The sequence below is a fragment of the Pithys albifrons genome, chromosome 12 (assembly GCF_047495875.1).
Source record: "Pithys albifrons albifrons isolate INPA30051 chromosome 12, PitAlb_v1, whole genome shotgun sequence".
NCBI lineage: Eukaryota > Metazoa > Chordata > Aves > Passeriformes > Thamnophilidae > Pithys > Pithys albifrons.
Window position 1 is genome coordinate 21,333,757 of NC_092469.1, and position 14,276 is coordinate 21,348,032.

Below are 14,276 nucleotides of genomic sequence, written 5' to 3' on the forward strand. Positions count from 1 at the left end.
TTCTAAACCCTTTTGAGCTGTGGGACCTCTGGAAAAGTCACACAGTGCTGAAAATCATCTCCTGCTTAACAGGAATTGTTCCGAGGTCTGTCCCAGGCTGTCCCTGTGTCAGGGGCTGCCAAGGCTCAGAAATTTGACTGGAAAAGTCAAATATTACAGAAATTCCCCCTCCCTGGATCAGCCTGTCACCAACACAGCTCTTCCAGCCCTGTTTTGAGCCTTCCCAATCCACAGCTCACCCATAGTGACTGATACCAGTTCCATTTTGCCTACCAACTCAGTTGATTTTATATTTTATTTCTCATTTATGATGGAATAATCAGCAGCTCTTTTTCTCATTTATTTTCTCATATTTTTATTCCAGGATTTGCCTCTGAAGCAGGGAGTGTCTGCATTAAAAATGACCTGTAGTTCTCTGCTTCATAGGTTAGAAACTTATTTTAATATTTTGTGGCTAAGCACAGTCCCATCTTTAAAAAAAAATAAAAATTTCCAACAATAAATGGTTTAATTGGCATTGAATGTGGATTTATAAGCATTTTGCTTTGGGGCTATTTTTGACAAAATGGCTTCTACACCAATAATTAGTCCAGCTGAGGCGATGAAAGTTCTGTTTACTCACAGCCATTTGTACCAATTAACATTAAGTCGTAAAAATTCGATTCCAGTGGATCGTGCTGAGACTCGTTTGGACATTTCCAAAGTATTGGCCAGGCTGTCTTGCTTTAAGCACTTCCATTCCAAAACGTACCCAAATTCCAAACCTTTCTTGGGGGACAGCAATCGGTTCTCAATCACTTGCTCTCACTGGGACTGCTATAGCCAGCACGGCCCCCGGGGCGGCTCCGCTATTTACTTGTGAATTGTACACCGCAGATGCTTCTTCAGCTCCCTCCTCTTCCTCCATGGGCGGTGCTTGCAGCTCCTTTACCACCTCTTCCAGTCCTACCATTTACTCTACCTCAGTCACCGACAGCAAGGCTATGCAAGTGGAGAGCTGCTCCTCAGCCGTGGGGGTAAGTACCCGAGGGGTAAGTGACCAGCAGATAACCAGTAACACAGCCCAGCAGCACCAGCCTCCGCCGCGGCGCCACACAGTGCTGTACATCTCGCCACCACCCGAGGACCTGCTGGACAACAGTCGGATGTCCTGCCAGGATGAGGGCTGTGCGCTGGAGTCAGAACAGAGCTGCAGTATGTGGATGGAGGATTCACCCTCCAACTTCAGTAACATGAGTACCAGTTCCTACAATGATAACACTGAGGTGCCACGTAAATCGCGCAAGCGCAACCCAAAGCAGAGGCCAGGGATCAAACGCCGAGATTGCGAAGAGTCCAACATGGATATCTTTGATGCCGACAGTGCCAAAGCGCCTCACTATGTCCTTTCTCAGCTCAGCACGGACAGCAAAGGCAACTCAAAAGCAGGAAATGGGTTGGTATCTGCTTTTTTTTGTTTTGTTTTGTTTTAAGAAAAAAAGTTCTATCTCCATATGTAAACCCAGACTAATAAAAGTCCCCCTGTGCCCCGGCCAATGTTCTGCTCAGGTTCTCACATAAACCCTCTCCCTTCTCTGCTGTCACCACCATGTCCTAGCCCAGGAGAGGTTCTTTCCCTCCAAAGTTGTGGCTGCCCCATCTCTGGGAGTGTCCAAGGCCAGGCTGGATGAGGCTTGGAGCAACCTGGGATAGTGGAAGGTGCCCCTGCCCATGGCAGGGGGTGGAATGGGATGTCTTTAAAGTCCCTTCCAACCCAAACCATTCCACGGTTCTGTGCTAAGTTCTCATTAGACTTGTTAATCTTTATTTAGAAGATAAAGCTAAACCTCCCTGCAGCAATTGGACACAGCACTGATGAGCTCATCTGTGTTCCTTAAGTGAAATTCCCAAAAGGCCACAAAAAATGGCAAGGAAAATGTATCTAAAAAGAAAGGCAGAGTGGAGTGGGCACGCCCTAAATCCAAATGGTTTTTTGCAGGACTTTATGTGAGGATTTCAGTCTTTACACTTCACCTGCTTCTGTTCATCTCTTTATTTATCAAATAGAGAGAGGGATGGGAGTAGAAGTTAATTGTTAATGGCTCCTTAGGATTCCTCATCATTAAAATTAACACATGCTTTGCTTTTTTATGAAATGTGAAGACAATATGGTGAACCAGGTTTTGTTTTTGCCTTGTGAATTCACTTCTGTATTTGATCTTTTCAGAAATAAATCTCTAATCCCGTTTCTCTCTGTGCTTCTGGGTCGTGTGCGTGTGTCTGCGTGGGCAGCCTGGGTGGTGGCCTCTCATCTCCCACCTCACACTCCTCACTAAATGCATTTCAGTAGCTGCTTCAAGAGGAAAAATCCATCAGCTTGCAAGAGTGTGTTCATGCATTTATCCTTTTATTTTATTTTTCAACTTGTTGCTTCTTGAGTACTTTTAAGATGGTCAAATGGATAGATTTGGCTCTTTTATTTTTGGGCTTTTTTGGGGGGCAGGAGTGTATTCTGTTTTTACTTTTATGTCTGTGCTTGCAGTACATTCTGACCTTCATCACAGCAACGGGGAATATTAAATTTGACTGATGGCAAAGATGATGAACTTCTCATATTCCAAAGGGAAAGAGCCTGGAGTCTGTGTTCCCAGGGTCAGTGCAGTTCCATACTTAAAATTTCACTGTGAGACCCTTTCCCAGTGTGATGGTCCTTCCCAGGCTCAGCAGGAGCAGCAGAGCTGGGTGGGAATGTTGGTGCTGCTTGGGGTCTCCTGGGGTCTCCAGAGCCACCACTGTGGCTTTGGCTGCTCTGGGTTTCACCAGGGAAAATCCATGAGAATGAAGGCAAATTGTGGTACCTGGCAGAGCCCAGGAAGGTTGGGATGAGGATGGAGCCCACCCAGCTCTGGGGGCCCAGGCTCTCCCTGGCACTGGGCAATGTTTGTGGAAGGGCAAATGTGATCTCGGGGCAGAAAAGGGAGACTTAAAAACTCCGGAATGACACCTGGGATCTCAGTCTAAAAACAGAACAAGGCTGTAACATCCCCCAAAACGTTAGGGGGGACCAGGGAACAGCCCTTGGTAAGCAGGATTGGTTTGCTCCTGTCACACACAGACCAGACTGAAGTGCAGGAGAACTGAGGTAACAGAACTGTCCTTGGACATAAACACTCTGGGGTGAGAAGTGGCCAAGATCTTAGGAAACCTCATTTTGCCTTTGGAATATGGAGATCTGGCAATACAAATCTGGGTCACTGTAGTGATGGGGGTTTTAAACTCCCAGCCTGGTGGAGTCCAGCCAAGGGAGTTCAGTTCCTTTTGGCTTTCAGAAGAGAGCAGGGAGAGCAGCTCCGTGGGGAATGGAAATGGCTTTTGCCTCTAAAGAGACTTCTACACACTTGTCTTTAAAGGGCAGGAAGAGAAAGAACATATTCCTGTGGAAACTTGGAATTTGTGAAAGCCTTTTGAGAAGGGATGAATTGATGGTGATTTAGGGCAGGGGCTCAGGTTTCCCATGTGCTTGGTCTCACTTTCACTTTCAGGTCTGCCCCGGGAACAGCCCTGAGGGCAGGGCAGGACCAGGCCAGGCTTAAATCAGGACATCTGCTCCAATAGTCTTGGGATTTACCATTTATTTATTTAAAAAAAAAAGAATTGCTAGATTAGAGGAGACATTGTCTGCTGGCAGTTAAATTAATAGATGTGTGTGTATGAAATGTGTTGTACAGGTGTGAATATCAGCAATATGAATAAACTGAATTAAAAGGATGTGTAAATTATATATCTGTAATCTGAGAAGAAAGACCACGGAGTAGCTCTGCTGAAGGCTTTAAATTGCTCTCAGGTTCAGCTAATCTAATTGAAAGTAGTGATTAAGTTTCTAGAGGAAAGACTTTAAAATAATGGTGAGGAGCATCTCTTTGCATAAATATGAAAATGTATAAAATGTTAGTATGTTGACTATTAAGGTAACTGATATTTATGACTAAAGTGCTCCTGGAGAGACTAAAAGGTGGCATTTTGAGTGATCAAAGTGGATTTCATTTTGATGGCTGGCTCTCCAAAGCTTCCCTTCAAAACTCAGCTGTCCCCCAAGCTCCCCTCTCAGCTGACAGAGTTGGAACTTCCCAGTGTGACAGGTCAGAGTCAGCAATCCCTGTGGAGTCGTTCCATGGGGTGTTGTCTGAGCCAGGCTGTGCCCTGGGGCCCAGGCTTGGCATTTGGAAGGATGCAGTGCTGTTGCCATGGCTGAGCTTGCCCAGCATTGCTTCTCACCTTCCCTTTATTTTAAAATTCTGAGTAAGAAAAAGGAGAGGATATTGACTGAAAACTGGTAAATGTATTTCTAGTAATTCCTAGTCCATTGGAGGGACATCCTGACAAGAAGATAGAAAGTGATTGTCTCAAGAGCTTGAATTTCATTAGTTTTCCCTTGTACAGAAGCAAAGAGCACAGTGGTGTTAATTACAGATATTTAGTGTGTGGCAGGTTTTCTGTGTGCTGCACTGGAGGACAGTTCTGTCCCTCTCCCCAGAGGAAGGTATGTTTGTGCACAGTGTATTTGTGTTTTTAGGCAGCCTGTGTGACTGCACCAAGCACAGTAATCAGGACTCCTTGGCAGGAAGATTGTTTGATGGTGAGATGGTATCACTGTTCCCTTGCAGGGGTTGATGCCAGTTTTGAACTCAGTCCTGCCTCTGTCTGTGGCTGAGGATGAGGGTGGGAGGCAGCCAGGGCTGGGCTCAGCTGGGTGGGCAGCAGGAGGTTCCCTGGGGCTGCCCACAGTGAAGTGGTTAACCCTCAAGGACAGAAAAATGGGAATGGAAATCACCCAAAGCATCGACCTGTTGTCTGTTTTAACCATTTGTTACCTGCAGTGGAGGGTTTTGGAAGGCTCAGTGGAAATAGGAGTGTGACAAACAGGACCTGTTGCTATAGGCAAAGGGTAATGGTTTCAGACTAAAAGGGGGTTGATTCAGAGCAGAGAAAAGGGTGAAGTTTTTTACAAAAAAAGTGATGTGGCCCTGGCCCAGGTTGGCCAGAGCAGCTCTGGCTGCCCCATCCGTGGAGTGTCCAAGGCCAGGTTGGACAGGGCTTGGAGCAATCTGGGATAGTGGAAGGTGTCCCTGCCCTTGGCAGAAGGTGGGACTGGATGGGCTTTAAAGGTCCCTTCCAACCAAAACTATTCTATAATTCCATGACTTTCAGGGTTATGAGATGTGGTGAAATGGGGGTGTCAAAGTGCTTGACCTTCCCCAGAAGAGGAGAAGCCCCTTGGCAGGAGCAGGGCTGGGAATGACTGGGAAGCACAGGCTGTGTCCAGGTGCTGATCCTGTTTGTTACTGTAAATCTCTGGGAAGAAAGCTGGGTTAGCCCAGCTCCAGCTCACTGAGAACCTCATGCAGTGCCAAAGCTCCCAGTAAATGATTTTGAACAAAAAACATTCTTCACCCTTTTTGAGAAGGAAAAAATACCAGTAAATGACTTCTGTAGGTTGCACATTGAAACAGGATTTGTTTTTCAGGCAATTCACACCTGTTATTTGAAGCTGCTTTCTTCTTCCCAGGCATCAGCTGTTAGAAACCACTTCTTGGTAGTAAAATGAGTGTGACATTTGCGTAAATCACAGAGCCCTTTTCCTGCCTGTGCCCTGGCACGTTCACCTTCCCTGCTGGGAAAGGGTTTACTGGACTTCAGGTTGGTGATCAAATCCTGGCCTGTGTAGGATCAAGAGTTATTTCCCATTGCACTTGAAAGGGAACACAAGATGGTTCACGTGCTGTTAAGGCTTCAAGGGGCTCCTTCATCCCAGTTTTAATTATGGAACTGAGCACAAGACACGATGTCCTACGAAATGCACCTGGCAAGAAAGGCCTTGTGCATACAGTGATGTAACTGGTGCAGTTATGTCAGAGCTTTCACAGTAACTGATTGGGTTTCAATATAAATTTATCAGTCTGTTTTGACAGAAGCTGGAGTTGGAGTTTGCGTGGATATACAAGTGGAGGTGGAGACAGGCATGAGGCTGTTTTCCTGGTTAAAGGAGTGCCATTTAACCTTAAATCCATTCAGTGTGTGTGGACATGTGTGTTTGTTACAGCAGTGAAACAGCTTGTTCAGGATGTATCATAGACTATGAAAAAGCGGGTTTTGAGCTGCCTTCTGCTCGTTAACATCATTTAATGCTAATTGCTTTTCCCTTCCTTTATGTGTGCTCTCTGAGAAGCAGTTCCCATGTGCTCTGGATGGAGGAGGCAGGGAAGCACCATTCCTCTTCATCCTGCAGGTTTCCTTCACTGCCAGAGAATTCCAAAGTTGGCTCTCAACTAGAAATCTTCCATCCATTAATACATATTCTTTGTCCTTTCAGCTTTTCTGTGATTTGGTTTGTTTTATTTGGGGAGCTGTTTTTAACATCCTCTTGGTGGTGTTCTTTGACTTCCCAGAGCATCAGAGAACCAGAAGGGAGCTGGAGGGAAGAAGACCCCAATGTTGTGTGGTCAGTACCCGACCAAGAGTGAGGGGAAGGAGCTGAAGATTGTGGTGCAGCCGGAGACCCAGCACCGGGCTCGGTACCTCACCGAGGGCAGCCGGGGCTCCGTCAAGGACCGGACCCAGCAGGGCTTCCCCACGGTGAAGGTAGGCAGGGGCAGGGGCACAGCCTGCCCAGGGCTGCTCTGATGGAGTGGGGGCAGGCTCAGCTCAAACAGGCCTCCAGTCTCTGTTTCTAGAGGGAAGGAAGGAGACTTTGCAGTCTCTGCTGTAGGGACTGTACTGGGTGTCTTGCAGGCCACAAAAACTCTTATTGGCTTACAGAGTTACAGGAGGAGGGAAGTTTTATGGCAAGGCAGTGATACATGAGCAGTTCTCAACCCAAACTAACTTACTGGAGGAGGGAAGTTTTATGGCAAGGCAGTGATACATGAGCAGTTCTCAACCCAAACTAACTTACTGGAGGAGGGAAGTTTTATGGCAAGGCAGTGATACATGAGCAGTTCTCAACCCAAACTAACTTACTGGGCATACAAAGAAATGTTTGTTTGTGATACAACCCTGAAATTTGTGCTGACCACTGCTGACAGAATACAGAAGTAGACTTATCTTCAAAGTCCTGTTCAGCAGTGTTAGAAACCCCACCAGCCTTTCCCTCAGTCCTCCTGAGTAATGCACAGCTCCAGTAAAGTTTCATAAGAAAAGAATCCTTTCATATCAGCCTGTTGCTATGGGGATTTAGTTCTCATTTATGTGGATTTTCTTAATGGGCCTTTGTTCATCTGAATTTCCTTTTAATTCCTTTCCCAGTTACCCTTTAGCACCCATCAGTGAAAACTGTGTTTGGAAGAGTCTCGTGTTACTGAATTCCTGGAAGTTCCAGTTTGCTTTACCAGTCGGCAGACGAGTTCATACCCTGCAGATAAAACTCTGCCAGGGCTGCACAGGCAAATGAGTCAGTGAATCTTCAGGAAATCTGAGCTAGTGGGGGAAAAATACGTTAAGGACAAGAGGGCTTTTTGGTTTTTTTGTGGGGAGTGAAGATGGGGAGGAATAGTGTGAAAAGGTGGTTCAGGGATGTCGTGCTCAGGTTCATCCTCTTGCACAGACTGAGGGGAGCAGCAAGTGCTGTGGCCTTTGAAATAAAACTGTTCTTGACAAGTTAGAACGTGAGTTCCACAGGCAACATACAACGTTGAAACTGTGTAAACAAACCTTAATTCAAGGGCTGCTGTTGAGCCCTTTGCTGTACCTGTGGCTCCTCTTGGGAGCCTGTGCTGGGCCCCCTCCAGAGCTCTCCTGGCTTTGCCCATCTGTAACACATTTGCTGTTTGTTCCTCCTGGACATGAGGAGCACACAATGATTTTATCAGTATTTGCTGATTTATTTTTTTCCTTTATTCAAACTTGGTAACAACTGCAGACCCACATTTTCTGAGTGTGTCAGGGCCTAATCCAGAGGATTCTGCTCTCATTTGCATGTCCTACCTAAGAAAAATGGAGCTTCTTTCTGCAGGTGTTGCCTGGGCTTCCAGGTCTGGGACAAAAGACAGCAATGTCACCCAGAAATCCTCAAGCACCAAATGTGTTGTAGTGGAAACTTTAAAATACTCTTTTTATCTCCTCCTAGAATACTCTGGCAAAGAATTTCCATCTCTGGCCTGGAAATTTGGCAGCAATCTAGAATTTCTTTGAACTTAAAGTATTTTTCTTAACTATTTCCTAAATGGAAGGAGAGTTTCCTTTGAGATGCAATGTCCAGGTTTACTTAAAAATTTCTTTTACCTCAGAGTATTTTTAGTCTATGGCACCACCACTATGGGATCCCACTAATAAAGAAGCATTGAAAGGACACAAACCATTTCATGAATGTATTTTATGAATGTATTTTCCCCTGAAGTGTTCTGGAGTAATTTCACACAGGATTGTAGGAAGATGTTGAAATGTTTGACCTGCTCTTATTTATGAAGTGTTTCAGTGAACCTGGACACTGCTCATAAACTCTAAGTAGGAGATGTCAAGTTACCATTTTTAATTTTTGTTTTGGTGTCTGAAGGAAAGCTGAGTGTGTGTGGTTGGATTGCTCCATTCTTATCTCTGCTTCCCCTTCATCCTGTTCTGACTCTTCCAGTGGTTTTGCAAGTGTTGGACAATTTTAATCTGGTTTCACCAGGATGTCAAGGTGCATCTGGCATGGAGGTGGGATCCTGGAATGCCAGTGATTAATGGGCATGCATGTATTGGCCAGCAGATTCTCATCACTTTGGGAGCAGCCCCAGCTGTTCTTTGGGGCTGACTGGTGGAGTGGATGGTGTGGTGGGAGAGGAGAATCCTGGGCAGGGATGGGGGAATAGTCACTGTTGGGTGAGAGTGAGGGGTCGTAAGAGACATGAGAGTTGCAGTTGGGGTAATTCTGTCTGAAGGTAGGTAGGATTCAAGGTGGTGTCAACCCCAAATACTGCCAGCAATAATTAAAGGAACCCCTGCCTGTGCACTGTTGCAGCTGGAGGGCCACAACGAGCCGGTGGTGCTGCAGGTGTTCGTGGGGAACGACTCCGGGCGGGTGAAGCCTCACGGGTTCTACCAGGCCTGCAGGGTCACTGGCAGGAACACCACCCCCTGCAAGGAGGTGGACATCGAGGGGACCACGGTCATCGAGGTGGGGCTGGACCCGAGCAACAACATGACACTGGCGTGAGTAGCTTTGTTTATAACTGTTCTCCTTCGTTAGCTTGGCTTGGGGAGCCTCTTTCTGTTGGATGGGTTGGTGGTTAAAGTGTGAACATCTTGGCACACACAAGGCACTGGGGGAGGCCACGTGGAGAGAAGAGCTTGTAAATCTCACTTTGTTACACTTCATGCTTACTCTGCTCCTCCTTGGGCTTTATCAGTTAACTTTGTTAGGTTGGTTTCCTATCCTGATTGATCAATAATGTGCATATTCAAGTATTGGATGAACTACAACCATCACTGGTTCTGCTGGTGCTTGGCTTTGAACAAGTCCAGAATTGCTGCTTGGAGGAGGAAAGGAGAATACTGGGCCCAAAAAACTGGGAATTGTGGATAGTGAAGCAGAACTCTGGCTTTTCTGCTGCCTTGCTTTGCTTGTGCTGCCCACCCTGACAGAGCTGGTGTGGTCCAGCACAGTGAGGGTTTGGAGCCAGGATGGATGCAGGGGCATGGGGCAGTGTGTGCCCCCTGGGCAGGGAGGGATGGGCTGGCTCGTGGCATTGGGTCACTGCAGGAGATTCTGAAAAGTGGCCTCATCTGCCTCCGTGGTTTTGATCTCCCAGGGAGGATATTTCAATAGAAGTGATTCCCTTTTCACATGTATCAATACACAGACAGCCTGTGATCTTCCAAAGTCTTCCTGTCAGTAGAACATCTATTTTTAATGAGTCTGTGGTTGAAAGCTGCCACTCTGCACCTGGAAACTTGTCTTGGATCAAGAGAAGGATCCTTTATTCAATACAGTGTCCACTTCCTAAGCAAGATAATGCAGTTTGCAGATAGACTGAGCCAGTCTGATTTTCTTCTAGTAAAAATGTATCCCTATAAGTTTGGAAACTGTTTCTTAGAGAGCAATTTTGTAATTGTGGTAATCACAGAATTATAGAATTCTTAAGTTTGGAAAAGACCTTTAAGGTCATCAAATCCAACCGTATAAAGTACAGTGATACCAGGAAGAAAAGTTGGAATTACCTGGAAAGAAAAGTTTTGCCTGGGCTGTTTTTCATGGTATTGTGGTGTCTCTAAAGCAAATGTGCTGCTATTTCAGTGCTGCTGCAGCACCTCTGTTGAAGGTACTGCCAGTGGCACTGCCTGAACCACACTGTCCCCTCCCCTCTGCTCCTCAGCTCTTGCTTGAAGTTGGTTGTACTCAGATACCAGGAGGTCCCTGTACTTTTTGGACATAGAGCCCTAAATCCTGATTGGTTTGGTTTTCTTGTTTTTATTTTTTGGGCTGTTTTTTGCCTGTAACCTTTTTGCATGGAGCATTTTGTCTCTGAAAGCAGCACTGCTTGTCTGTCACGTGGCCTGTACGTCTGCCCTAGGACCACACTTATGGTAGGACCTATCTGTCACTTCCAAACCCCACTGAACATAACAAATAATATGACTACAGTAAGTTTTCATCTACTTCTGCTTTCTTGAAGTGAATGCAGAATATTTTGTAGCAATAATCCTTCAAACCCAGATCTTGCCCTGGGGATGGAAGAATGAAGAGCTGTGATTCTAAATTGAATGCTTACCAGAATTATATTGCATTTTCTATATTATTCCTGCTTTCATATGCTGTTCTCCCATGATTCATCATCCAAATTATGCAGGGTTGAATTGAGAAATGAGAAAGGTCATAGAGAGATTTCATGTAAATAAAATAAATTAATAACGTTTCAGTAATTACCTTAAGACTTGTGACTTTGTGGCTTGTGGAACTCCTCGGGAGATCACCAGAGATACTGAACTTACTCAACTGTTAAACTCTGTACTCTTGTGTGTTGTTAGGGTTGACTGTGTGGGAATCCTGAAGCTGAGGAATGCTGATGTGGAGGCCAGGATAGGGATCGCTGGGTCCAAGAAGAAGAGCACGCGCGCCCGGCTGGTCTTCCGCGTCAACATCACGCGCAAGGACGGCTCCACCCTGACCCTGCAGACGCCTTCGTCCCCCATCCTGTGCAGTGAGTGTCCCCCCAGCACTGCCCTGGCAGGGCTGGGCTGGCTGCCAGTTCCTCAGGGAAACGGTGGGCAGGCTTTGCAAGGGCTGCCCAGGGAGGGTTGGAGTGCCCAGCCCTGGAGGTGCCCAAGGCAGGACTGGCCGTGGCACTCAGTGCTCTGGGCTGGGCCACAAGGTGGGCATCGGGCACAGGGTGGGCTCCATGGGCTGGCAGGGCTTTGCCAAGGTGGGCATCAGGCACAGGGTGGGCTCCATGGGCTGGGAGGGCTTTGCCAAGGTGGGCATCGGGCACAGGGTGGGCTCCATGGGCTGGGAGGGCTTTGCCAAGGTGGGCATTGGGCACAGGGTGGGCTCCATGGGCTGGCAGGGCTTTGCCAAGGTGGGCATTGGGCACAGAGTGGGCTCCATGGGCTGGGAGGGCTTTGCCAAGGTGGGCATCGGGCACAGGGTGGGCTCCATGGGCTGGGAGGGCTTTGCCAAGGTGGGCATCGAGCACTGGGTGGGCTCCATGGGCTGGGAGGGCTTTGCCAACCTCAGTGACTCTGTGATTCTGTGCCTTGGGGGGTAAAAAACACCCCATGTTAATCTCTTCTCCCAGGCACTCAGCAATAGGACAAGGGGGCACAATGGGCTCAAGCTCTGCCAGGGGAAATTGGAGTTGGAGATGAGAAAGAAATTCTTTGCAGAGAGAGTGCTCAGGGATTGGAATGGGCTGCCCAGAGAGGGGGTGGATTCCCCATCCCTGGAGGGTTTTAACCTGAGCTTGGCCGTGGCACTGAGTGCCATGATCTGGTAAAGGGACTGGAGTTGGACCAAGGGTTGGACTTGATGATCTCAGAGGGCTTTTCCAACCCAATCCATTCTCTGATTCTTTGTCATTATTTCAGAATTGCTGTAGCTGAGAGCACGTGGATTGATTTTAATATTAGTTAAACTTATTGACCACTGTTTAAAAATAGTTATACATTTATGCTCTTCAGTGAAATGAGTCTCTGCCTCTTAAAATTCCTCAAGTTTTGCTACGATTGCTTTGAATATTGACTTTTTGATACAGTTCTTAATCTCCTCTGTATTGTCACACTCCTCCATCAGCTCTCAGTGCTGGAAAGGATTTGCAGTAATTCCTCAGGCCTGGCTCTCTGAGCTGTGGTCCTCAGATGGGCCAGAGGCTGAATCTGTTCTGGTTCAGTGCAAGAACAAAACTTTTTTTAGCTCTTTATTAAAATGCTCTGTTTAGCACAAGCACAGATGGCTCCCTGAAGGTTCCACTGACCAGTGGGGAAAAGGGAATCACAGAACCATGGAATGGTTTGGGTGGGAAGGGACCTTAAAGCTCATTTCTTCTCATTTCATCCCCCCACCATTTCCTTAAAACAATCCAAACCTTACTGTTGTGAGCAGAAACTGAGAGTCTGAGGTGAAACATTTAGAGACTGATTTTGAAATAGGCCATTTAGCTAAAAAAAAAGCTGTATTTAATGCAGTAAGGAATAAATTGGTTTAGTTTTTGGCAAGCTGAGGTTTGGTCACTTGCTAAGAAAATCTTAATTGTGCAAGTTGCTAAGGGATTGCCCAGGAATTTTATATGCTGGAAACAAATACTCTGAACAAAATGCTCTGGTCAGACTTGTGTCTTTGGGGAATATGTGGGTGAGGCTGATCATGGTGTGAGGGTGGAAAGGGCATTCCTGAGGCTCTTTCCAGGATTCTGTGCTTCTGCCAGAGCTTATGCTGAAGTTATGGTGACTTGAGCAGACCTTGGCCAACCCAGTAGTGCTGGCACATCTGTACTGGCTGATCAAAATGGCATAAATTTTGTTGTTTATGAAGTTATTGGTTCATTTAAATCATCTCCTCAAGCACATTACACCAGGTTTGTGCTCCATGCACCTCACTACAGATGGGTGCTGTGCCCTCTCAACAAGGTTTGCATTTTCCCTCATCAGAGCCTGTTTATGGTGTCTTTTGTAACTAATAATGTTCCTGAAACCACAGAAGAGGCATTAAGTAGCTGCAGGCTCTTTATTTAAGGGCTGTGTTTTAAATAGGCTTTGTTAACTTGTTAGCAAACCTAAATCCAGTTACTCTTTTCATGTGCCTTGAGCATATTCAGTCGTTGCGTAACGGTTGCCTGGGAACCCTCTGCCAGAGTTGTAGAGAAATCCTTTCTGAAAGGTCATTAAATAATTTGGAGTGGTACAGGATGTATGTTGGGCTGTGTAGTAAGCCCAGAGAACACTGTTATTAAACACTCCAGGTGGGCCATGCAGGAGCAGGGCACGAGTGGATCGTGTGCCCCGGGGAGTGCCAGGGCTGGGAGGGGTGGCTGGGCAGCCTTGGGTGGGAACTGCCATCATTTCATGGTCAGTGTGTCAGAGCAGGTTATTTAGCACACAGGGCTGTGCAAATTGCCTGCAGTGCTCCTTTGCATTTAACACAACGTGGTCTTACATGATTTAGGCTTTCAGAAGAACAGGAATGGTTTGCAGCAGAGGCAGTTTGTGATAAGTGTTACGTAGATGATTTCATCACCTGAATGGCTGGCACAGAGGTGTCCAGGGATGGGTGCCTGTAAACCAGGGCCTCTTGCTCATGTATTGGATATAAATTACTGAAATCCCCAGCTAAGAGTCACACTCCTGACTCTTGCAAGAGTTTGGAAGGGACCTCAAAGCCCATCCAGTTCCAGCAGGGACACCTCCTGCTCGACCAGGTTGCTCCAAGTCCTGGGTTCTTGCACCAGCCAGAAAACTGATGTCATGTGAAAAAAGAAATGTGTCAAACCCCCCAGGTAATAGGGGAGTTACCACTTCTGCCCTTTGCAGAGCAGAACAAAATAAGCCTCAAAAACCCTTGAAGTTTTTATGACCTTAAGGCTGAACTTGCAGAGAAGCTTCAGGTGTGGCCGAGGCCTTTGTTGGTCTCTGACTGTGCCAGGGAGTTACAGTCTCTGCACTTGTTGAGCTTTGGCTCCAGCACTGAAAGTTTCATCCAGAAGATTTAACAAATGCAGGAGAGAAAGGAAAATATTATTAGTGGATCATTGACCTAGGCATGATTTTTGTGAGGTAATTATATTTAGTGAGGAAATAACAGACATGGTTGTCTTTAGAAGGGTTTGTTGTGG

General features: G+C 46.6%; 1 protein-coding gene across 5 annotated transcripts in view; it reads left to right on the plus strand.

The window, feature by feature from the left end:
• Window positions 1-14,276, plus strand: part of NFAT5 (nuclear factor of activated T cells 5) — a 60,657-nt gene that overhangs the window by 30,419 nt on the left and 15,962 nt on the right. For 3 of the 5 annotated variants that reach the window (XM_071567864.1, XM_071567866.1, XM_071567865.1), the window contains exons 3-6: window positions 877-1,435; window positions 6,426-6,618; window positions 8,975-9,165; window positions 10,981-11,153. In XM_071567864.1, the coding sequence (XP_071423965.1) occupies window positions 877-1,435; window positions 6,426-6,618; window positions 8,975-9,165; window positions 10,981-11,153 (1,116 nt within the window). Of the gene's footprint in view, window positions 1-364; window positions 427-876; window positions 1,436-2,435; window positions 2,632-6,425; window positions 6,619-8,974; window positions 9,166-10,980; window positions 11,154-14,276 lie in introns of those variants that run through there. The other 2 variants (XM_071567867.1, XM_071567868.1) reach the window with 2 other exon arrangements.